The 24,399-nt window shown below is 39.1% G+C and overlaps 1 protein-coding gene across 2 annotated transcripts; it reads right to left on the bottom strand.

Annotated features, from left to right (window-relative positions):
* Positions 1-3,775: 3,775 nt before the first annotated feature.
* On the bottom strand, positions 3,776-22,706 carry KIF11 (kinesin family member 11). Of its 2 annotated transcripts, none has more exons than XM_027803862.2 (22): positions 22,675-22,706; positions 18,192-18,324; positions 17,962-18,059; positions 17,801-17,879; positions 17,288-17,473; positions 17,076-17,200; positions 15,126-15,216; positions 14,577-14,819; positions 14,369-14,464; positions 13,619-13,707; positions 12,928-13,015; positions 11,999-12,187; positions 10,624-10,831; positions 10,178-10,350; positions 9,766-9,888; positions 8,672-8,830; positions 8,136-8,275; positions 7,203-7,482; positions 5,909-6,131; positions 5,508-5,662; positions 5,077-5,193; positions 3,776-4,375 (listed from the first exon to the last, which is right to left on the bottom strand). In XM_027803862.2, the coding sequence occupies exons 1-22, from the start codon at positions 22,689-22,691 to the stop codon at positions 4,250-4,252; spliced, it is 3,138 nt and encodes a 1,045-aa protein (XP_027659663.1). In that variant the 5' UTR covers positions 22,692-22,706; the 3' UTR covers positions 3,776-4,249. The 2 variants fall into 2 exon arrangements, with proteins under 2 accessions (XP_027659663.1, XP_055577392.1); XM_055721417.1 differs by lacking the exon at positions 22,675-22,706 and adding an exon at positions 21,370-21,599.
* Between the last annotated feature and the right edge of the window lie 1,693 nt (positions 22,707-24,399).

Here is a 24,399-nt window from a genome sequence, read left to right as displayed (position 1 = left end):
TGATTACTCAAATGGCTGGGGAGGAGGAGACGTACCTTACCATGTGTTTCATCTGTTTTGTTTAATATTTGTCATAAATGCTAAAAAAGCATATTTTCTTTCCTGCTAATCATTATTTTTCTCTTTGCAGAATTTCTGTTAGGCAAAAAAAAGTTTTTTAAAATTAACTTCTGCCAATGAAAATACAAGTCACGTGAGAAAAATAAATCTTCACATAGTAGCTTTAGTGCTCTGAACATTGTCAAAATAAAGTTATGGTCAAAAAATATGTTATCAACAACTGTAGATGATCACATTTGGTAAGCTCTGTAAAAAATCTCATGTGCTTTCATATTATATTTCTGTTTTCGTCTTTCTTACATTTTGGTCATTTTTAATAAAGTAAATGCGCTAGTCGAGGTCAAAGTTTTAGTCATTGTGCTTCATTCTTCGAATTACAATGTTAGCATAGCAACACTGCTGTGTCCAACCTACCAGAACAGCCTATTTTGCTAGGTGGTCTGCACCTCACCTGTAACGCTGTATCACTTAAAGCCTACTACTAATGCAAAGCCTAGCATGAGTTATTGTTATTTAACTTCATAAAGTAACTGTGTGGGTGGGCGTGCAGTTTATACAGCATTGCCCTCTATCATAAAAAGCAGTTTCTAACAGGGAAAGAAAAAAATAGTAGTCCAATGGTTGTAAACACTTATTTAAAAAGTATATATTTACCACCTATATATTCTAAATTCTTTTTCGTATTTTTAACCTCTGGAACATTAGAATTTCTTCTTTCAATCTCGTTTTGACGGAAAAAATATGTTAAACTTTATTTTTTCCAGTTCCTTCTAGCTTTTTCTTTTATCACCCCAAAGAGTTTCAGGCTTCCTTGTTTCCTCTACCCATTTAACAGATGATTGTAATGGTGACTAACACCTAACAAAAAAGAAAGGCAGAGTCTAGCAGCTATGCACCTTCTCCTCGCTCTTTTCTAGCCCCACACAATTGCTTCTGATACCCCAAATAAAACCAGCCATCAACAGCAGCCAGCCAGCTTAGTCTCCTTTCCTCTCCTCAAATAAACATTGCATCCCTCAACAACTCTGATGCAGCAAGTGCCACAGCTCCCCGATTTCCAGGAGGAAGCAGAAAGTTTCCTTTCCTCCATTTCCTCTTAACTGCTCATTTTTCACTTGAAAAGCAAGCTGGTGGCTTTGATTATCTGTGCTTCCCCGGCCCTCTTGTCACGCTCTCTGCATTCCCCCCCTTTACATGCATTTAAACTCATATTTTTCCTCATTTCATTTCCCCATATCGCATTCATCCCACCTGGGTTTTTCATTAACTCAAGAGTTTGTCCCACTTGGCCACTAATCCAGAATCCGAAAAACCCTCACCAGGTTAACTAGCACACGGCTGTGTACCGCAGCCCCGGCCACCCCAACTCTCATCCTCAGCTGGACTAATTCAGCCAGGCTACAGCCTCGCTATTTATTCTGTGGAAATGGTTTCCTGCTCCTCTTCTAAAGGATTGCCTTATAACAACACGGCAAATTCAAGCTACCAATGTGAGCTAGCCTGGAGCACACCGTACCTTCCCTCTGTGTTACACCTGCAAATCCAGCGACTGCGTACAAGAAACAACTCTTGCTTTACTATTCTTACCCTCCTTCTCTCCTTCCATCATACACTATACAATATATCAGAACAAATAGGTGTTGCTTCCTACTTTGGGCAATGCCACACGGTGGTGAAGCCAGAGAGCAGGTCAGGACAAGAATTTAGTTAATGGAGCATCTATCCGCCCTGCAGCAAAGCTCAAGACATCGGTTCGGTCATCTCAAATGCGGCTCTTTATAAAAAAAAAAAAAAAAAAATACCCTCACCCAAGCTTGAATACTGAATTATCCCCGTGGAAAGATAAATTACTATTAGTTTTTGAAACCTGTTCTTTTAACAGATGCTTCACCAGAAGCTTGGTAAAATGCTAGTTTCCAAGTCCTGGTTAGTGGCCAGAACTTGAGCTTTAGACTAAGACTTTAGCATTAGAGCCATCTAGTGGGAGAAGAGACATGGACAGGAAAGCAGAGACAGGTTCTGCATCCAGTTTGTTCATCCCATCCAGCTTCCTGGTGTAACCTCTGGACCAGGGCCAATGAAGCAATGATCTGCCACGTCAGTATTGCAAATGAAGTAAAACATGACTGAAGGATACTTTAGGAAAAGAGAAAGCATACAAGCCAGGCATGAAAGCCATACAGCTGTTAAGGCTCCCAGTTACCAGAAAAGCAGCCTGCACCTGTACCAGGGAAACCAAATAGCCAAGGTAGAGGAGATTGTTTCAAAGAAGACAAAGACAGAAAAGCACATATTCTGGCATGATTTTATGAATATGACCCTCCCCACGTACTGGCTGTTCTAGTCAGTTTGTTCATACTGATCCTGTGAACTCCATAGGGAAAATAAAGTAGTAGGGTGAAAGGCTTGTACAAGCCTCTCCAATTTAGCTGAGGCCATTCCACTACCTCTTCTGGTTGAATTTTAGTAAATTATTTTCTTGAACAGTCTTGGAAGATTACGCTAATATCTTCTCAGTGTAAACAGACATGTGGTGCAAGAAAATGGATCCTAGGCCCTGGACAGTTCTTAAGTCCATGAAGTTTCTAGTACCAGAAATTGACAATACACCAAACACTCTCTGAGGGACACAGCTCTGCAGCTTCCAGTGTTTCAAGTCCCTTACGACAATAGACAGTTCTGTTATATAAGCTAGGTACCAAGATACCATAACAACCCCCTAAAAAAGTAAATAATTTTCCCTATTTGTGTTTATTGTTTTGAAAGGGAATTGATGCTTTCCCTCCTCCTATCAGGCTGTTTAAAAAAAAAAAAAAGCATATTAGCTTTGCCCAGAGGCAAAAGAGAGCAGACAAATAACAGCTAAGATAGACCATTAATCAGTTGCGAGTGTCTGAAACACGTGCCTCATGCTAGAGTTCAGAGATTCAGTCATTGCAAGGGCGTACATCACATTACGTCTCTCTGTCTCTATCAGCAGGACCGCAGTGTGCTGTCTGAATGGTGCCCGAAGTATATCTAGTTGGCGTACCTGCTCAAAGACACACAGACCACCCACTTGAAGAAATACCAACTTAAGCCTGCAAGCTAGATAGAGAAAAATGAACAAACTCTTAAATCATGTTTTGACAACTAGCTAAGGATAGGGCTTCAAGGTAAATTACAGGTGCCTTCCAGTATCTCTCCCCACTCCCATCACAGCACTATTCATCTACTTTTTAGTACGTCATAACTTGAAGTTTTCAAGTTGTCAGGTAAGCAGCATGAAAAGTGCAGCTGGTCAATGCTACTGTCCAATTGCTGGAAATTCACTGTTAGTATACAACGTAGGAGCTGCATTTTAATACAGGCAAACTTGGTTACATGTTAAGCTTCTACATCTTAGAAAAAATGCTGCCAGTTTACAACACATAAGCTGTGGTTGACATCATATCCAAGCCAACACATCACAACAGCAGGGTTAAGAGGAAGGTAAGAACAGTGGGGTTCAAAAACAAAAACAAAGCCACCTAAACCCCAGCAGTGATATTAGCTTTCCTATACTAAAGGGGCACCAAAATAAAGCTATTGTCTATTATTAAACAAGGGAGGGAACCATCCTTTTCTACAGCACAAGACTTAGGACATAGCCGCTAATGTTTTAGCTAAATTAAACCTAGTAATGTAAGGTGAAAGTCACATAAACTTGTTTTACTCTGAGGGAGGTGCTTATACATTTGTTTTCCATGTATCAATGATTTATTTGAAGTATCCCAGTCAAAAGGCAGCTATCCAATTCATTAAAACAGGAATAAGGCTAAAAAGCAGGTACAAAATCAGAACGCTTTTTACAGTTAATAAAAAAAAAAGGTAGCTGGTAATGCTGACAAAGCATTTTCCCACATCTCTTTCTGCCGTTTTAAATCTAGAAACAGAAAAGGATCTCTTACTTGACAACATAAAAGTATTTAACAGAGCACCAAAATCTGCAGATTTGTTGTGTTTTTTTTTTTTTTAAAGCCTCTTAATACTTTGCAAGTTACAGCATCTAAAAATGGGACAAAGGCAGGACAACTGGCAGAACAATCTTTTGATCCAACCTTGCAACAATATATCACTATATACAGAGACAGAGAATAACAAAGGAATTATGGCTCAGTAGACAAGCAGACATAAGTATTTCAAAACAGGGATCTGCAGTGGATATATCTCAGTTCAGTGATCTCAAAGGAAGCTTAGATTTGGCAAGAAACTGTTCCATTGTATCCTCTATTTTGTTCTTCTCCAGTGTAGCTGCAGATTTGTTCTCTTTATCCTTTTTGTGACTCCTTTTGTGCTGGGATTTAAAGAAAATGCTCAGTGTTAAGAGAATGCAAAGAAATTAAATACTACTTGCTTATGTACAATGCAGTATGTAATGTTTTGAGAAAAAAAGGTGGTAGCACTTCTGAAAAAGGTTCCTAACATTGCATTCACTGAAGAGATTTATTTCAGGCATCTAGAAGTTCAACAGCTACTTTTAAAGGATCCATGGTAAGTAAATACACCAATACATCACCTCCCCCCAAGCCAAACCCAAGCCTAATTACTAGGGGTTTGCACTGATACATCGGTAGAGCAAGAGGGTCAAAAGGAAGGAACAAAAAAACCAACCAACCAACGACAACAGTGAAGAATCAAGAATGCTAGTATTTCTGTCCGGCCTCTAGGAAGATATGCTAGACGGAAATTCAACTTTTCTATTGTGTTTATGTCTAATAAGTTACGACAATTTGTTTCATGCAGGATTATTTGCTGAGGAGTTTTCTACTGTCTGTCCCGCTTGTCAGAAACTTGTATTATTTTATCTGCTGTTAACTTATCAGAATCTGGTGCTATTTTAGCTCAAGTTTAACAAAGCATATTCTGCAGGATTTAAAGAAGTTGTGAGGCTACATCAAATGATAGTAAGTGACTTCAGACTACAGCACTATTATGGAATAATAATTTTCCTTCACTATTAAATACACAGTTGTTTGAAATATCTGGGGAAGTTACCTGAAAAAAGGGAATGCCACCATTTACGTGGCAGCATATGTCTGTATCCACTAAGGATTTGTCACTAGCAAGGCTTTCACTGGAATTCTGCAATCCTTCCTCCTCTTCCAACATGTCCTAAAACAGAAGTTTTCAGAAAAATTTGTTTAATGTCTGAAAATCCTAGGTGAATGTACTAAGCATGATCAGATCTGTAAGAGACATGGCACTTCCATTTCTGAAAAATGGAAATTAAATCCTCTAAATTATTAATGTCTTGCCTTCTTTTTCAAGATACTGTTTTTGCTCATCACACATGACTCAAAGTACCCTGTAAAACACAACAGCTGCAACAGCTCTGAGGTTCTAGTCAAATCTCCACAATGGCATGAAAAAACTTCTAAAAATGTGAGGTCTTCGTTGAAGAGCCTCATTTGCCATCATACACATACCTGATCTGCATTATCCTCCACCTTCCCTGTCTCACTGTTTAGCACAGCATCAAGCTTTGGTTGCTTTTGCCTCAATTGCTCCAGCAGAAGTTCCCGGGGTTCTGTCCTCACAAGTGTGACTGGGTAGAAGTAGTCTCTTCTCTGTGGAGTTGTCCCTTTAACAAAGATTGTACACTAATGAAAGCCACTATAAAACAATTTCAGTATTTACTTTAGTTACAGATCCTCAATTTTATGTTAACTCAATACAGAACTCATGCTTTGTGTAGTCATTATTCTTTGCATGCATCTTAAAAAAGGTGTAAGGCTGCTAGTTATGTCTCCATTAACTTCACTTACAGAAAGCAATCTGAGTCACAGAATTCTTAAGACCATTCTGTCTCTGACCTAACTTTAAATACCTGTTGGAATATCCACTTTAAGATCTTCTTGCAGGAAACCATTAACCTGAGTCAGTCCATGCTGTGCTTCCTCATTAAGTGCCAGCTTCTGCTCCAGAAGTATCTCCTGATCAACCTTTATCTGATCAAGAAGGCCATTTAGTACCTTCTCTTCAGCAGCCCTTTGTCTACCAATATGGTGAGCAACTTCAGCTATTGCTTTATCGCAGCTTTCTTCATTTTTCTGAAAACAAAACAAAAAACCCAACTAAAACCACCAAGTTAACAGGAAAGGTAAAGTTATGGCCTCTTTTCTAAGATGTGGTGCATGATTAGTGACATGACCTGAAACGAAACAACTGAGACCTCAAATTGAGAAGTTTCAGTGCCAGTTTTACACTCTCATTTCGAGAACTATCTTCGTAAGGGAGTCAGTTTCTTAGAAAGTATGATCATTTTAGAAAGCTACTCATAAAGATGATGCCATCTGGTTCAGATCAGACTCCTCATGCTTCAATGCACAACCCTGCACAGAATTAGGATATTCAAGCGAAAGTGAAAATTCTACAAGCACTAGAAGCTTTGTGCATTTGTAGGGGAAAAGAAGGGAAACATGTATTTTTAGCCATTCCCACTGGAATGAAACTCGTTAAGTGTTCAGTAGGTATAACAGATACAGGGATGTCTTGAGACTGCAAATGCTTTTAACAGTTATGTTTTTATTTCTGAGAGTCAACAAAACGTTGGATTTTCCCATTTCATTACCTGTTAGAATAAAACAACAAGGGCAGGAAGCGAACTTTGTGATGGAAATTAAAAAAAAAAAAAAAAAAAATCAAAGAAATTCTCAAGTAAGAGGCCAGAACTAGTAGATATCTTAAAAAAAAAAAGCTTTCTCCCATAACGTTACTCCATCTGACCAATAAAGTCATTTGCATCCTCCAGAATATAGTCCATATTTGATCACTGTGCAAGTCTCCCAGGGACATTACTGGTAGGGTAAATATATAGTAACTAGCTAGAGTTATATACTACTAAAAAGATGTAAAAAGCCCAAACTACAAATAGAAGTTAGTTACACGGGATTAATGAAGACACCATTTTTTGAAGTTACTTGCACTAAGTTCAAAGTCTTCCTCTTAAATTAAGCTCTGGAATTACTCTGCATCTATTTAAGCTGAGTAACACGAGTCTGCTGTGACTGAAAGAAACCACAATTTTGTTCTGACTATAATAAGAACTCTTTCCCCCTACAAATTATACTGTAGAAGTTGGTGTCAGAATGTTGTATTAGACTACCAATGACTATAGGTACCTTCTGCAAACACTGCAATTGCTGTTTCTGGTCATTGAAGGACAATAGCTGCTGACTGGTAAGGTCAACTATCTGAGCAGCTGCAAATTCATGCCGCTTAACATTATCCTGAGACACATTTTTGAGATTGACGAGAAGTTGTTGACAGTGGTCAGTGGATTCTCCCAGCATCATCTTGTTTTCAGCATTTATGATCCTGAGCTCTTGAGAGAAATTATCCAGAGATGCAATGAATTTGCTGTGATTGGAAGTTGTACTGCTGACTAGGTCTGTAGTTTTCCTGCAACAATATATTGTAACAGTTCAGAGATTTTGAAAGGTGAATTCTAACACGTTTTACATTTAGAAATATTTAGACCAAAGCCAGTGAAGTAGTGCAATTTATCCAATCAGTTAATCATAATGTTGTTGCTCTATTTAGTAAATTTACAAGTTGCAGCACTCTGAGCATTAGGTTTATTAAATGCCCTAAAAAACCCCAACACCAAACAAAAAACCAAACACCCAGAACCACCCCCCCTGCCCCAGCCCCCACAAACTAAAAACTGACTTTGGCAAGACCTTAGTCTGCAACTGAATGAAGCATGCTGCAACAGATACACTATTATACTTCAAGCTAAGGCTTTATAGTATGAAGTTCTGAAGCCCAGCCACACTGAGGGCCATTCGTCAGCATATTGATCCCCAAACTATGGTCTCTTATCTGCAATACGCTCAAGAGACAAGTTTGAGGAAAAGCCTTGTAGAGCTACCTTTTATCTGGGAAAAGATGAACTATGATCTACATTCTGTGGTGGAACTCAGCTTTAACATACAGCTCTTTTCCAGAAGACTTTATAAGCATATAAATATGAAGAGCATCTAATTTTGCAATCCTCTTCATACATAGTTTTATCTTCAATCAGTATACACCAAAAGTAATCTGCTCCTTACAGGTGAACATTTTCTTGCACAGCAGTGATGGTGGTCTTCAAGGTTCCATTTTTTGCTAATACATTAGTTAAGTTCTCCTGAGTCTCCTGAGCAAACCGGTTGAGCTGGCTTTGCAGTGAGGACATCAATTCAGCTACGCTCTATTAAGAAAAGTGTCATACATTCCACTGTTATTCTGTACTTATTAATGTTCGTAAAGGGTACTTGAATGCCTTATTAAAAATGCAGCAAATAAAAAAAGCTTTGTCATTCTAATGCTGAAGGTACAACTCATGTAGAGAAGCTATAGACACTTTGCTTTTTGAGATATATGTAAATGTGTATACACCGGACATGCATAGAGCAAGGGTAATTTTTTGTTACCTTCTTCACATAAGCTTCTTAAAGCAGCCCAACAAAGGCTGAGAAGAATTAGCATCAAGTTACTGTCCTAACGTTTCTTCTGAAGCAAGTACAACTGTTCACTGCTACAAAGAGATTATATCAAAGCAAGCAATCGCACTTGGTGTTAGGATTTCTTCTTACTCTAAGGATACCTTTGTATGTGCCAACCTCGTCATTTCCACTTCTTCTTTTAGATTCTCGCAATCATTCTGAAGCTGAGCAAAAACATTTGCTGTTTCTTCCCGTAATTTTTTCAGAGTGAGAGAAAGATCTCCAAAAAAGGTATCCATTTCCTTTTTATGGCCCTCCATCTTCGAAAAAAGTTTTATTTAAAAAGTTAGAGATTTGTCTCTCTGTAAGAAACAGATACTTTTGCCTTACATAATTTATATAGAAACAAACTCTAGCCCAAGGAAATTTTCAAAAGGCACTAATAAAGTACTGTGCACAAAAGGTGGAAAATAACACTTACAAGTAATCTGAAATTACAGACTGGAATTTGGCACGGGCTTTTCCAAACACAAAATTTGGCATGTGAGGTAGACAAAAATAGGAAGATACAAACAAGATACTTGGTTAAGACAAAAGCAAGAAGCGAGAGCTGGTAAGCCATGGACTATTTGATTTCTAAGTCTGAAATCCAATAAAAAGCCTCTAGTCAAGGGGAGTTGATTTCACCTGAGTTGTAACTGACAGAAGGGGGAAATTTTTCAGTCAGAGCAACAGGTAACCAGGAACAAAGATTTGCTTTTGACAAAATAGAAAAAAAAAATAGAATGAAAGAAAGAGGCTGCAGTTCTACATAAACACCATGAGATAGACTAGAACTAAAAATTGAAGCAAAGGACTTAGAGACTGAAAAAAGTTTGGTATGACAGAAGGAGAAATTGGGAATAATAAGACTTATCTAAGTTGGTTACTTTAGGTTTTTAAAATACAGGAGACACCATATTAAGGATATTAGGAAATATTTGTTACATATAGCTTTAAGCATTCACATTTTGCCATTCTTCTGTGGCATTCAGGTGAGCTGTTATGCATATAGGAAACAGCCAAATATACCACACTCAGAAGTAGAAAAGAAGTCTGAAAGAGAGCTAAAAGGTAGAACTCATGGGACAGAATAAAGGAGAAAAAGCCAGACCAGAAGAGGAAACACTGACACTGCAGAAAAAACACCAAAGGGTTATCAGTAAATTAAATAAAGTAGAAGAGCAAAAGGTAAGAGACAAGTTGCGCGCATTACCTTATCAGCCACAGCAGAGTATTTCTTCATGTTACTCTGAAACTGACAGTTTAGTCCCAAGACAAATTCTACCATTGGTGTCAAGCTACTTAATGCTCCTCTTAATCCAGATGTATGTTCCTCCTAGAAACAGTGATAAAAAAAAAAAGCAAAACAGGTTATGACTGTTCCTTCATCTACATTTGTAAGAAGCTATCCATACACTCTCCTATGATGGTATTTGCTATATAGTACATTACAGCTTGTGGTGGTGACGGGGGAGGGGAAGTGGGGAGGGATATAATCATGGCCAAGTACTGAAGCAGAGACAGGTTGAGTATATAGAAAAAACTATTCAATATATGCAGATCCCCTTTTGATCGAGAGCAGCTTCATATATTTAAGTAACATAAGAGTATGTAAATTTACTAACAATTAATCTCAGCAGTTCGGCTTTACAATCAAGTGACAGATTCTCATGTTGTGTTATTTTTTCAGACATGTGAGAAACTTCAGTAGATGCCAGTTCTTTAATAGAGGCAAAAGATTCTGATACAACTGAGGCAAGAATATTAGCTGCTGAAGAACTGGTACACAGGAGGTCACCTATGAAAGAAATAGAGAAGCATTACAAATTTTTTTTAAAACTTCCACTGTAAAATAGGAACTCGTTTTATTGCTCATCACCTTATTGCCTGTAACAGCACAGGAAAGCTGTTGATCATCTCAGATACATTATTACTGGTACAACTATCATCATCGCATTGCTTAAAATAAAGCCTCTTCCACTTACTAAACCAGATGTGTTTTAGTAAATGGTCTTTGGTACTACCGTTGCAAAAATTCAGGGTGACATACTGATACAGGTATTGCACTTACCTATAAAATTTGTGTAAGATGTCAAGAACTGGTGCTGCTTCAAACTGTTTTCACTAACCGCGTCTTGTATTTTGTTGAACAAAGCATTCATTTGGCCTGCAAATGTATTTTGGACAACAGCATTGTGTTGATCAACAGCCATCTTACGGTCCAGTTTCGCATGGAGACCAGATACATCTTTTGTAGTTTCTTCAACTGTACTAAGTAACTACAATTTTTTAAAAATTATTTTAATCAGTCTTTAAACAAGAAATTGCATATATATTAAAGAAAAGCAACTGTAGTTTTGAGTTAAAGGAGAAGTTATCTTATATAAGGGTATTTCTCCCCTTACATCATCAAATCACAATTGTTCTTAATCCTGGTGTTATGTCATTTATAGTCCTAGAACATAGCAAAAAGTTACCTGCTAGAGACCATTTGTTCTGACTTTGAAATTAAAGTACTGATAAAGGACACCCTCAGTATTTAAGGAATGAAGATAGCATTTATCACAGAATATTAACTGGAAAAATTCCTGGCCACTTCAACTTTTTCTAAAAGATTTGACAATAAATATATTCTTTACTAGCACTCAAGTAAGAAGTTTCCAGTACTAGTTCTGTGACAAATAATTCAGAATTCAAACATAGTGTATTCTTTGTGCTCTAGTCAGCGCAAAGAATTTCTGTACCCATCTCTCTCACACAAACACTCCACAACCCACGTGCACAAAACTAGGCATCCCCTCCTAAACTTACAGGAACCTGAATAGAAAGAAATATTCATGATGACTAAAGATACAAGTTTCATCACTTTGCAGTTTATACAGCAGGACACTTTCCCCCATATAAAGTCTGTTTCCGTAATTATGACCAATTTATGAACACATCAAAAACATACCTTAAAATATAGAGGTAACAGGGCAACAGTTGCCATTATTCACTCAGTGAGTGTAAACTGCTGCACATATCTCTGCAAAGCTTTTTGCTATTTTTCCACCCCACTTATATAATATATAACTTAATCTTTTGTAGGGCCAGCCATCATTTTCTAGTAAAGAAAACTACTTATTTTGCAAAACAACTCATGACAATAGATAGTGCAAAGCACTGGAACTCTCAGGACAAGCTGGCCTGAAGGAAAGGTAGCTCCAGACCAATAAGCACATTTAGCAGTCAACTGTCAGTCAATATTACCACAAAGTCCTGCAACCGTAAGTAGTTTTTCATCATAATATAACTTATAAAAGCACATTAATTTTAGTGGTCCATCTTAAATTCAGGTTTTGTCACACTCGCATCATGCTTTATCAGCAACGATGTCCTGGAACAGCCTATGAAACTCCTAAACATGGAAAGCTACTGTTACAGTTAGGTGCAAGAACTGTGACAACCTTGCTGGCTGTGCCACGGAGTTTTTGTTCAGTTTTCTCCAAGACTGAAACCACATATTCTTCCTCAGCCAGATGAACCTTGGTTTCTTGCAGATCTTTTTGTGTTTCTTCCAGTTCTTTCTCCTTGATTTGCAGATCTTTTTTACACTGTTCAAGTTCATTTTTATTAACTGCAAAAAGTTCAGTGATCTTAAAGGGAAGACAAACATTAATAGGGCAACATTACTTCTTATAAGTTCAGCATTCCCACTTCACATCTCTCAAATTATGCCACAATACCAGAAGACAAACTGTTATCTAGCAATGTAGTTTCAGGTATTAGGCTCAGAGGTCTTAGAACTAGACTATAGATTTGTGTAGTCTTTATATTCACTGAAAATACAACTAACACCACTTTCACTGTCATAATTCCTTGCTTCCCCACTCAAACCACAAGACCAAACAATTGCTATAGCACAAGAAAAATCCCACTAAACAAACCTAAGCAGATAAAATGAAGAGTCAGTAAAGCTGATTACAGAGTAGTTACATATTCCAGCAGATTAATATCTGCATTTCTCTTAAAGAGGAAGCTCCCATTTTCTGTATAGTTTGTTAATGGGAGTTCATCACCTTCTCCTCTCTCCCCTCATTCTCTGCTCCTAAACAGAAATCTGTCAACTGAGATAATACTACTTTACAAGCAGATTTTTGCAGAAAACCCGGCAAAGCAAATTAAAGTGGTAGACATTAAAACAGTTTTAAAAAGTAAGTATTGCATCCTGCAACTTTATATGTGATATTTCAACTTCCTCATTTCAAGGATTAGGAAGCTTCCACTCCTGATTAATTGGGTAACTTAAAGAACCAAAAATCTTCAGTGTTCTTTGCTCAAACTTTTTTTTTTTTTTTTTGGAAGATTTAAGCCACAGTTGAGAAATGTCACTTACTCTTTTCACTTCTTCCTCCATGATGCTGATTTTGTCTATATACTCTGCAATTTGTTCTTCCTGAACTGTCAGTTTTCCATTAAGGGCTCTCAAGCAAGGATTAAAAAAAATGAATTAGTCAAGTAAGAGCTGATTTCAAGATTAGCTGGTTTTTTATGCTATGTATTTAGTAATTTTGAAAAATAAGCATTGCTAACTTCTGTATGAAATGCATGTAGTTTTCACTTAATGCAGAAAGGATATGAGACAATTTTACATTGTAAACTTTCTGTGTCAACTAGCCCTCTTACAAAGTGAGGTAAACTGTATCAAGTTTGCTCTCCTACATGCGCTTCCACTGAAAGAAAGGCTGCATGGTGTAAATTTGCCTCCCAGCTATGCTTATACTAAGATCCACAAATAAATAAAATCCTCAGTACAAACCTACTCTTGAGGTTTCTATTTGTGTAATAATTAATTTCTAAAGAACAAGTCAACCAGTTAGTTAAATTCTCCTGGCCATTTTCAATTTTCTGGTGTGAAAACAGATCTGAAAACATTTCTGCATAAGTATAGGTACCAGTATCTGAGATTTGCTGCTAGTCTCCTTGGTGAGGAGAGCTGGAAGGCGGAGGGCGATGGTGTTATTTCCTGCTAAATTACTCCATCTCCCTTTAACGCAACACATGTTATAGAAATTTTGAAGACATACTCATAATTTTCAAGGGAAATATAGACTCCATTTTTTTCTCGTGCAGCAGCAAGGTCTCGCTTCAGGCGCTCAATCTCTTCAGTATATTCCTGCATAAAGAAACAATCGCATGTAAACCTGAAAACTTCTACTTTGCTTTCAAGATTTAGCTTAACAGATACTTCATAAAGGTAGGGCTCTATGGAAGTTTTGCATAGGCACAGAAGCAAAGCGCTTCATTTCTGTTCCAAACAAGTTCAGTGTATCACCATTTAAAAATCATACCATTGGATATATGTAGAGCATTGAAACCTCCCATTTGAATTGTATTTGGTAACCACTTATAAGGGGAATCACAGCTTCTTTAGTAGCAGTCAGCTACTTTATGGTGGCTCTTCATACTTACTGACAAGTTCACTTTAATTCAGGCACTTTCTAGGGAACAAACCTGCTGACACAGCAAGTCCAGAAAAAATAACCAGTGTAATTTAGTGGCTCTCCATGAAATTGTAAACGGGTAATCCATACACAGTCATAGCAAGCAGTAATAGCCCTCTCTACCCACCTTTAGTCTTAACAACAGTTTCAGTATTTGCAAAATGACTAATGCTGAACCAGTAGAGTACATGAAAGCATCAGTTCAGTGATTAAAATCACCTCGGAACAGCCCTGCTACTAGTTATAGCTTCTCCACAACTTTCTAATTTCTGTATACACAAACTACGTTAACAGAATCAAACTTAACTCGTAACATAAATTAAAATAGCTTACCTTAATAAGAGCTTTTTTTGTTAGCTTCTGATTAACTTCAGGCTTGTTCATTATGTTCTTTGCTCTGTGGGCATATTCCAGTGTACTCAGTGTTTCCTGTGATAAATAGTTGTAATACTAGGTCAAGATGAGGAGTTAACTCATATTTTCGTATCAGTAGCAAAATATAGTATCTATTTTAGGAATAGACTTTCAGACTTAAATTTACCTCAAGATTTATAGATGCAGGAGAAACTGTGGCAATTATTGATGTTTTTGTTCGTCCTCCAAGAGAGTCTTGAAGGATTCTTGTGAGTTTAGATTCCCTGTATGGAATATGTGGGGCTCTTTCTACTAGAGCAGTAATAACTCTTCCTAGTGTCAGGAGAGACTGGTTGATATTTCCAGCTTCACGAGCTCTTTTATCAACTGCCCCAGATCGACCAATGTTTTCACTTCCTGCAAGATCAACCTGAAAGACAAGAGGAAGGACATGCTTCTGTCTCAAATCACCCTGAAGAATGCTTGCCCCATAGCGTTCCAGAACGCAACACACATGAACTAGCTTATGAGCTGTTCAGGAGACACTGGCGTGACAAATAGGACTGATACTTTTCACAGTGACAAATACAGTTCACACCACTTTATGAAAACCAGTAATTTTTTTCCCTTATTGGGGAAAAAACCCCCCACCTTAGATTCTCAAAAGAATGATGTCAGATTATTCTAGTTCATTACTTTAAGAATGTAATCAATAATGTTTAGTTCAAATACTTACCAAGTTCAGCTTCCCAATTTTAACAAGTTCTTCTCCATCTACTGTTGTTTCTTTCATATGGATGGTAATCGAAAACACAGAGTGGGAACGGCTAGAAAAGAATTCATTTTCAGACAGATATCCCATTAAACTCAAATGATCTGCTTGCTACATGACACTGCTGCAAGTTCAGTATCCATGCTCTTTTTAGGGAATATATTTGGCTCATTAATTGGGACTTACATATTTTCAATACACAAAGTTACTCTACCAAGTATATTTTTGTGAATATGGTACTTAAAAGCAGTGATGCAGCAACTGGATGTTTACCTCCTTCGAGCCTGGTAAATTTTATCTTATTTCCAGCAAAACCAAGAGAAACATTCTGGTTCTGTTTACAGTTGTGTGTTCTCAACTCACAGACATGGCAAGAAAACTGTCTTGTAGATTTTTTGTTTTGTTTGTTTTTAGCCAACACACTAAGAACAGTTTTACAGAATGTGAGATTAAGAAATATAGTTTTCTTTGTTCAGGCTAAGAAAATCAGCAAGTAGCAAAATCCAATATTAAAAATGTAAAAGTTCAATTCAGTTTTCATTCAAAACAGTAGTACAGTTTAAGATTTTAGCTTGAGCTTCTTCCTTTTAATAAGCTTTTACAACAGGAAGCTGACATATATAGAAAACCAGAGATGTCAAATTATACCAGTTTGACCATGTGTAAAACAACAGTTTGGGTAGAATGAATTCTCTAAATTCCCTGCAATTCGAGATGAAATTTGTTCTGTGTTCTAATCTGTGGTAGCCAAATAGCCATTCCCTTGCATTGGTAGACAGATGTGCTCAGTATTATCTTTAATTTAAAATATGACTGGGCAGGGTGTTCCTTGCTTATTGTACCACTGGATCATTACTTGTTCACGGTGACATAGACAGCACACCTGCAGTTCAATAATGAGAAATCAGTAATAAACAACAAGGTTTGTGACCACGGTGTGTCTGTTAGATTCTGCATACCAGCTGCAGTCATATGAAGTAGCCTGCATTGCCACACAAAAAACTCGCTCAACCTTATCTCCACTTTCCATAATCTAGCTTGCAAGTTTTCAGAATCTGGGCTTTGAAAAGAGGGCCTTGTGTTGACCTGTAAATACAGATCTTAGCAGTATTTTGAAATTTCAACACATCATTTTCCACTGCTGGTGAGGAAAAGATACTTAAAAACTTGGTGTAAAAGAGTCTCATTTAAAAAACAGGATTGACAAAAATACCCAACCACCCGTAAAAGCTAAAGCAAAGATAACCCGCCTCTCCAATACAGGTATAGCACCTAAGCTTCTTCCCACTTGAAAGAACTACAGCTTTCTTTTTGAAGATGTACAGTATGTACTGCAGAGAATATTTATTCCGTGCTCGTACATAAAATGTATTTCAGTCGTGTATCTGTCACAATTCCGTCTTTTGTGTCCACAGGCACAGAAAGCTTTGAAAAAGTCAACTTCTTCACTTAAAGTTATAAATAAATTTCAATATTCTAGATGCCAGATTTAGAACATTCTGCTACTTATATCTCAGCTAGAGTTAGGTGGAATGCCAGACCTACTGTTCCAACTACTGTTCCGCTGCATCTTAACAGGATATATTCATAACGAAGCATGTCAACTCCAAACAAGAGAGGAAGCTTATAGGCTTATGTAAAAAATCACGCAGAGAGAAACAGCGTGCCCATTTTTAAGATGACAAACATTCAGATTTTATAATGCCCCTTCATACACCTATTAGAACCTCCTCATGGTATCTGATATAAAAGAAGTTCTATCTATGGCTTTTTAACCCAAATTTGGCAATCTGAACTGTGATAGACAATCTCAAGATCATGCCAGGTTTGTACTAGCTTCAATGTCTTTTACTTATTCAGTAAGATCCTGTTTAATAAAACAGGAACAGTTTCTGAAACGGGGAAGATCTGTACCTGGAATATGCATTCATGTAAGTAGCTGCAGTTGTTCTTTTTGCTGCACCCCTTTCCAGGATTTTGTAGACTTCGTTCTTGTTGTGTACAGTTATTTCTTCCAAGCCTTTAATAATTACACCCCTCTGTCGGAAAATAATGCATTCTTATTATACATCTCTCAAAAATCCTGAAAACCTTTAAGATAACAAGTTTTGGAAGACAGCACTAACCTTGTTTCGAGGGTCATCAAACATCTGCAGTCTTTCTCCAATATCAGGACTAGGATTCAGGAGATCAAAAAGCTCCTCATTATAGATTTCCAAAAGAGAGACTTTGACTGAAAATTCGGTACCATTTTCTGTGAGCTTTTCAAATATTTGATGCAATGTACGGGGTATTATACCTGCTAGTGGATCCTATAAATTAAAGTGAAGTATTTAATACACAAATGTACTGAAAGATGTGCAGATGTGGGCTGGCATTTCAGCTAAATAGTCTGATATAAGCAAGAATACTTCGCACAAAGATCATATTCCTTATTAAGGATTGCCAAGACTTCCGTTAAAGATCAAAAGTTTTGATTTTCATATAAATGAATGAGACCATCTGTTAATTTACAAACATTTAAGGAAAGACAGCTTCAGGATTTGAAAGGCATCAACTTTAGGTTTTCTTTAGCATTCTGCAAATTCTAACTTCAAACTACAGCACAGACAACAGAAATTTCAGGAGTGAAAATATACCTCTTCCCAAGTATATTCCTCATTGGGTGACCGCTCCCCTTCCATTGTGAAGGTCTTACCAGTACCCGTTTGGCCGTAACTGTGAGAACAAAAAATTAAAACATAAATAAGAAGCTAAGTTTTAAATGAAGTTTCCTAATAATAATTATTGGCTTACTTACGCAAACACTGTACAGTTGTAGCCCATAATCACTTCATCCAAAATGGGACACACAACACTCCGATATACATCGATCTGCTTTGCCTGAGCTCCAAAAACCTGTTGAGGCAAAACCAACACATTCTGTTTATACACACAGTAATGTATAGCATCACACAGTACAGTAATCAGACCATACTAGAGAAATATACTAGCTTGTTTCTAGAAGTCCCCAACTTGACAAGCAGTTACCATATCAAATGTGTAAGTCTTTCTTGATGTCTTATCTGTTACTCCTCCAGTGCGGACACTAACTTCCTTTCTTGCTTGATCACAGTCTACAACAGCATAGGAGCCTGTTTTACGTTCCAAGACATTAAAAGGCCTAAAAAGACAGGAGTTAAGAATATCAGATTGATATCATTGCTAAGAAGAAAATAAACTGACACAGCAATAACTCCACTCAAGTTTAAAGACCCAGAATAGTGTAACTGGGTGAAAGGAATACAAAGGTTTTAACTTAATTTGTTTAATAGTTGTTTAAGGAAAAACTGCTGCAATTTGGCAGTTCCCAGACCTTTTTTCTCCTTCCACCCACTGTGGAACAACTCAAATATCTATAGCTTTTAGTTTGTTTACGTATGTATTTTTTAACAAATCCATAAACACTTTTAGGATCATTTAGACGAGTGCATAGCTAACTTGCATTAGAAAATTTTCAGTTGCAGGGCAGTAGAAGATTAAACATACCAAACAGTTGCATAAATAAGAGCTTTCAAAAAAGGAAACACTTATACATGAAAGTTAAGGCAATAGTGAATGAAACAAACTAACTTTAAAAATTTCCTTTTTTATTTTTCATTTACAGAAGCAATGCCTGCCTCACACTTATGACAAAAGACTCTAAGGCACCAGAAATACTAACAGACCCTACTAATAGCAGCACAGTAGACTGCAATACCAGAACTTTTATAATGCTGATGCATTTGATTAGAATTTGTGAATTATGAGTAGAATTTAATAAGACAGATAAAACATCAGGTTTTTTGGGTAAAAAAGTCCACGTACCTTTTTACTCCGAGTTTTAAGTAAAGTTTAATAGACATGTAATAAAAGGTTAGAAACTTGGTGGTGAGCATTTTGTTTCATCACTAAATTAATTTAAACCTGGTGCACACCGTTTTCCTTGAAGGGGCCTTTGTGACAATTTCTCAAAAAAAAAAATCATGGAGAAGACCATGGGCTGAAAACTAAAAGTATGAAAAGCTACTTTATTACTCATTTAGTAGTGCTACTGCACTGAATGTCTATGCTACCTGTATAGTAGACCTGAAGCATCAACTTGAAAACACAACTTTCTACAAGCTTAGTAATCTTTAAAATATTTTGACAGTAGAGACATTTCAGATGCTGTCTCTTTAAATTAGAATGTAAAAATATTAACAAAAACTATACCACAAGCGCATGGCACGTTGAGTGCCCCGACTCTTGTGGCTAACATTTCTTCCTCAACTTAGCACTGAGGCTGAAGTCTTAGATTCTAAACAGACCACTAGGTGCAAGTGCACCACTTTGGCGCAAGACTGACTGGTGACAACAGACGATCAGTAAAATTTTATTCACAGAGGCAAGTCACAGCTTCAGTTTTGTGACTTAAAATAGTAGGAGGCTGAACGATGAATATATTCTCCTCTGTAATTATGTAACAGTGAACCCGTCAAATGCAGGAGCCTTACGGTACGATAGCCCACCCATAACCACGATTAAAGGGAACAATTCGGCTAGGCTGCAGCACACATGCAGATCATTGCCGTGTGCCACGAGACAAGCAGCAAACTGGTATGCCATGGTGACATGTGATTACAGGTTCATTCCCTTAGGTATGAAGCATATTAACAATGCCAATGCATGCATTTTGAGTTTGCAAATTAATGTTTTATCAAAGCATAGTAAATGTGTTGCTTAAGATTTTTGGTATGCTCAGACACATCAGGTTTTGGAAGCAAATCTGGAAACAAATTAATACGATTACACCTACCTACCTACCTGTAAGATAAGGACAACCTGACTGATGCAGAAGAAAAAGGAGAGGTGGAAAGCACATTTACAAGTTCAAACACACCAAAACTCTATTGAAAAAGAACAACTGTACAAGAGGCAAGAGCAAGGGTCAGCCATAAAGTTTTTAGGAGTTATAGACTAAATCTTGACATAGGACTTAGTTTATGAGTTGCAACAAAAGCAAAACGCTACACCACAGACAGTCTTGACGCTACTGTCATATTGAGTATATATATACACTGATAGGTACTGAAACTATTCCAGAACAATTGAGACTCATCAGATGCAAAGGAAAATAATTGCTCTTAACAGTGTTTCAGACTCAATTGCTTCAATTGTTATTCTTCTTTTGCAAAAGCATTTATTTAAATCAACACTTTCACCAATCCCACATTTGTTTCAGCAGCTTTTTAATCGTGTTGTAAAAATCAGAGAAAATAGCTTTTAACTTCTATTTTCATTGTGCATCTGTATAAGTAAAACTTCCAAGGGTGAGGATATAATGATTGCAAATCATTACTAACAATAATATGTAAGCCAACATTTGCAGTTCCAGTGCAAAAACACACCCAACTTCCAAAGGTATTTTGAACATTATTCTTAACCTATTAGCAGCACTACGGTTTCAACAACACTTTAAGAACGGTTAAGATCCAGTATCAGTGAGCAGGTCTTTAAAGTCACTTCAAAATTACAAAGATAACCTAATTTTATGGTACATTAGATTTGTCATATCATACTAAAAAAGAAATTCATCTCATCGACCAACCCCCAGAGCTTTTCACCTGAATTCGGGGAGTCTGCATCACTGAAGTTATATGAAAGATATAAAGAAGTGGGTGTAGCAAAATTGTTATTAGCCGTTTAAATCGTAGCAGCTTCCTACAGAAGCTTGTAGAAGATAAAAATTCAGTTTGGCTTCTTTTGTGTCTTGAATATCAGTCACACTAACTGCCATCGAGCTCTTCTTAACCTTCCTACATGGCTTCATACCGAAGCGTGCACTAAATCACGTTAAGAAGTTGCACCTTTTTAAGCTGAAAGAGATCATTCGTAGCAGCGCCGATTCTGCGGAAGCGCCGAGCCCCGCCGCTGGCCGCCCCCAGCACAGCGGGCCCTGCCGCGGACACCGCTCGCAGCAGCGCGGCGGCCGCCCGCTCGCCACAGCCGCGGGGCGCCCCGCCAGCCCCCTGCCGCACCACGGCGGCCGCGGCCCGCCGGGCACACCGGGCTCTCCGAAGAACAGCGCAGCAAACGCTTCACACTAAGTCCCAGAGCGGTTTACGAGAACGGACCTCACCGGATCCCCGCAGGCCGCTGCTGCGGGCCAGCCGCTAACGCTCGCCCGTGGCGGGGTGGGGGCACCTACCTGCACCGCACCACCACCTGGATGTTCTTGCCCTTCTCCTCCTTCTTAGCGCCGCCGCCCTGGGAGGTAAGGGCGGCCATGGCGGTCCTCGCCGCGAAAGCTGCCGGCTGGAGCGGGAAGAGGGGCGAAGCGCTGGCCGCGACGCGCCGACGGCTCGGACAGCCCGCCCGCCTCAGACACTGCCACGCTCCGGCCGGCGGCGCGCGCTCCGCCACCGCGTTTGAACCACGCACCTCCCCCCCGCGCGGCCAATCAGCGTGGGCCCGCGGGGCACCACGGGGCTGGTTTTCAAATTCTCGTGGTGACGCGCGGGCCTGGCCGTCCCGCCGTCAGCGCGTTGCATGCTGGGGGCTGTAGTGCGCGGTCCGCCTCTGCCGCGTGACCGAGTGAGGGGGCGGCGGGCGGTGGCGGGCTTCCCAGCCGCCCGGGGCAGGGTAGCGCCCGCCGGCAGCCGCGGCGCGGGTCTCACGGCACAGCAGGCAGCACGACAAAGCGAATTAGGCCGGGCGGGTCGCGGGTATGACAGAGGAAGGCGGATCCCGCGGCCCAGGACGAGGGGGCGCGTTCGCGTTACGGCGCCCGCCCCGCTCTCCTCAGGCCCGGCGCTCCGAGCGCGCGCAGCTCGCACTGCTGTGACGTTGTACCTGCTGCCGAGCGCCACCCTGTCGCGCGGCGGTTCTGCTGCCGCCGCTGTCGCGGCACGTCCCAGGGCGGGGGGCACCCAGGTATCTCACCTGCCTCCGGGATACACACCATCCGCGGGGTGCACTCCCGCACAGGCCAAGCCGCCTGGCCCAGCCGCTCCGCCATCCCCACCGGGCTCTCCACTTCGTTCGTTTTCTTTACGTGTCGCATTCAAAACGAGAGAAGCGCCTCTAGCCAGTGCCCGCTGCAGTGCAAGCATCGCTTTGCCCGTATCGCATCCCTAATTTACCTAATTTACCTAATTCCCAGCAGGGCACCCTGCTGTCCCCCCGGCTGGTCTCCCACTGCAGCTTGCCACCTTGCAGCGGAACTGCCGGGCCAGGCCATTTCTCTCGCCCAGCGCAGCTGTGCGCTGTGCTGGCCCTGCCTGCAGAGCTCTGCTCAGGTCCCTCTGTGCCTTCTGCTGCAGCACAATTCATCAACATCGCTCTGAATTCTAAACCTAACTTTCAACATGTTTACACGCTGCTATTGCCTGCTCAATTAGTGGGAAAATCCAATGTCAGAACAAAAATAAATACTTAAAGGCTCAGGACAAAGCACTGCGGGCGCACTACATCCATCCTTTTATTTTGAAACTAGATCATGTGAACCACTCACCCAGTGCAAATTTGCATCCTCTCACTAGCAGTTTAATTTATGTCACCGTAGCTTCCCTGCGAGAGCTTCCTTTGAGACAGTATTAAAAGCTTTGCTAGGTGGAGATCTATGACAGGATAACAGGTCTTGTGGGTAGAGGGGAAGAAGCAGATGCTTGAGAAGATTTACCTGGTCTGGCATGCTTTGTTGTCAACAAATCTGTGCTGGCTCCTACAGACTGTCATACTGTCATCTACCTGCTACGGCCTACAGTGTTTTGCTGTTGTTCTAGGGCCTTCCCAACTGCTGAAATTCAGGTTACCCATCTATAATTTTGCAGGTTCTCCCCTGCCTTTTTTTTCTAAGTTGAAACTACTTTGCAACTTAGACTTCCCCTCCATGAGTTCTTAATAACAAATGAATCCTAACCCGTAAGGCTTGTGGTATTTTTTCCAACAGTGATGTGAAGCGGCATCACATTATGCTCCTCTACAATTTATTTCAAAAATTAGAACAATGTCAGAGCCAATCCAACCAATCTTATACTAGGCATGAAGAACAGGATCTGAGAAATACACCTTTTGTCCTCAAACCTAGAAATAAGGCAGTGATTCTGTAGAAGAAGCTTAAAACAGTTAAAATTTATGTGCATAGACAACTGAGGAATCTGTATTTTTTACAGTCTTATTTTTTACCTTTCCAATCAAAATTAGTTTGGTGGGTTGGTATTACTAAGACATGCTATTTTTTCCCCTCTAATGAAACACTAAAAATCACAGTAATCTATTTTGTTTCAGGTAAGTGAAGATTTAACCAAGTGAGAAAACTGATACAAGACAAAAGCCATATCCATTGCAAACATATTGAGACCACCCTGATTCTGACTTGCTTTCTGTATTCTATATGTGCTAAAAGCAAAAATAATTCATGCAGACAACTGTGTAGGAGCTACTGCTAGACTGAGAAGTCAAATGCAGGTATACTGAATATATTGAATCTTCACCTTTTGTTTGATACTCCTTCGTGTGGATCATACAAAAGAAGGCAGCACTGGAACACAAGTAGTCTTTTCTTCCCATTTCTGCCTGTTTGTTCTTTGCTAGTATGAAAATGTAACTTGCATTAGTCAGAATTTTGCTCAAAATATAAACATGTCTCTCACAAACACAGAAGAGAAGAAGAGATCATTCAAACCTTCATTTAAACAACAGGAATCTATTTAATTATTGGGACCTGAATCTGGCCGATAGGTTTGCCATATATATCTTTGCCATAGCTGTGGTCAGTGGAAAACATGTCTTTCTGGTAATGAAGTTAGCTCAAAAAATACATACAGTTTAATAGCCACAGCTCTTGTTTTACAAGGTCAATTTATAGCATAGGTTGTACATTTTCTTAGACTAGATTAGAGCCTAAAGATACTAATATACTGTAAACACAAACTGAGTTAACAGGGAGCTAGCATTTTACAAGGAATAAAAATAAATATGAGAAAAAAGAAACAAGAATACTTAGGCTAGTCCCAGCAGTGGTTGGGAGAATGACCTTTAAGAAAGTATGTGCATCATCTGTGACAGATAAGGTGGTTTGGTTTTTTTTCTTCAGACAAAAACATAACAGAAAAATAAATTACATAATAATACACACAACTGCTAATGTAACAACTTCAGTAGAGATTACTAATCCTCACTCTCATTGATCAAAAAGGGTAATTTTTCACTAAAGCTTGCCAACGAACTCATTGTA

Source organism: Falco cherrug, chromosome 9 (assembly GCF_023634085.1).
Source record: "Falco cherrug isolate bFalChe1 chromosome 9, bFalChe1.pri, whole genome shotgun sequence".
Classification (NCBI taxonomy): Eukaryota; Metazoa; Chordata; class Aves; order Falconiformes; family Falconidae; genus Falco; species Falco cherrug.
This window is presented reverse-complemented; position numbering and strand designations above follow the sequence as displayed.

What these genes read in the sequence shown, in the direction of transcription:
- KIF11 (XM_055721417.1), bottom strand. Translation starts at nt 21,449, where the DNA reads ATGGCCGCCCTTACCTCCCAGGGCGGCGGCGCTAAGAAGGAGGAGAAG. An exon ending in TACATGAATGCATATTCCAG is followed by an intron (nt 15,217 to 17,075) that starts GTACAGATCTTC and finishes ATTCTTTTCTAG; the next exon opens with CCGTTCCCACTCTGTGTTTT. An exon ending in TGGAGGAAGAAGTGAAAAGA is followed by an intron (nt 12,188 to 12,927) that starts GTAAGTGACATT and finishes CTTCCCTTTAAG; the next exon opens with ATCACTGAACTTTTTGCAGT.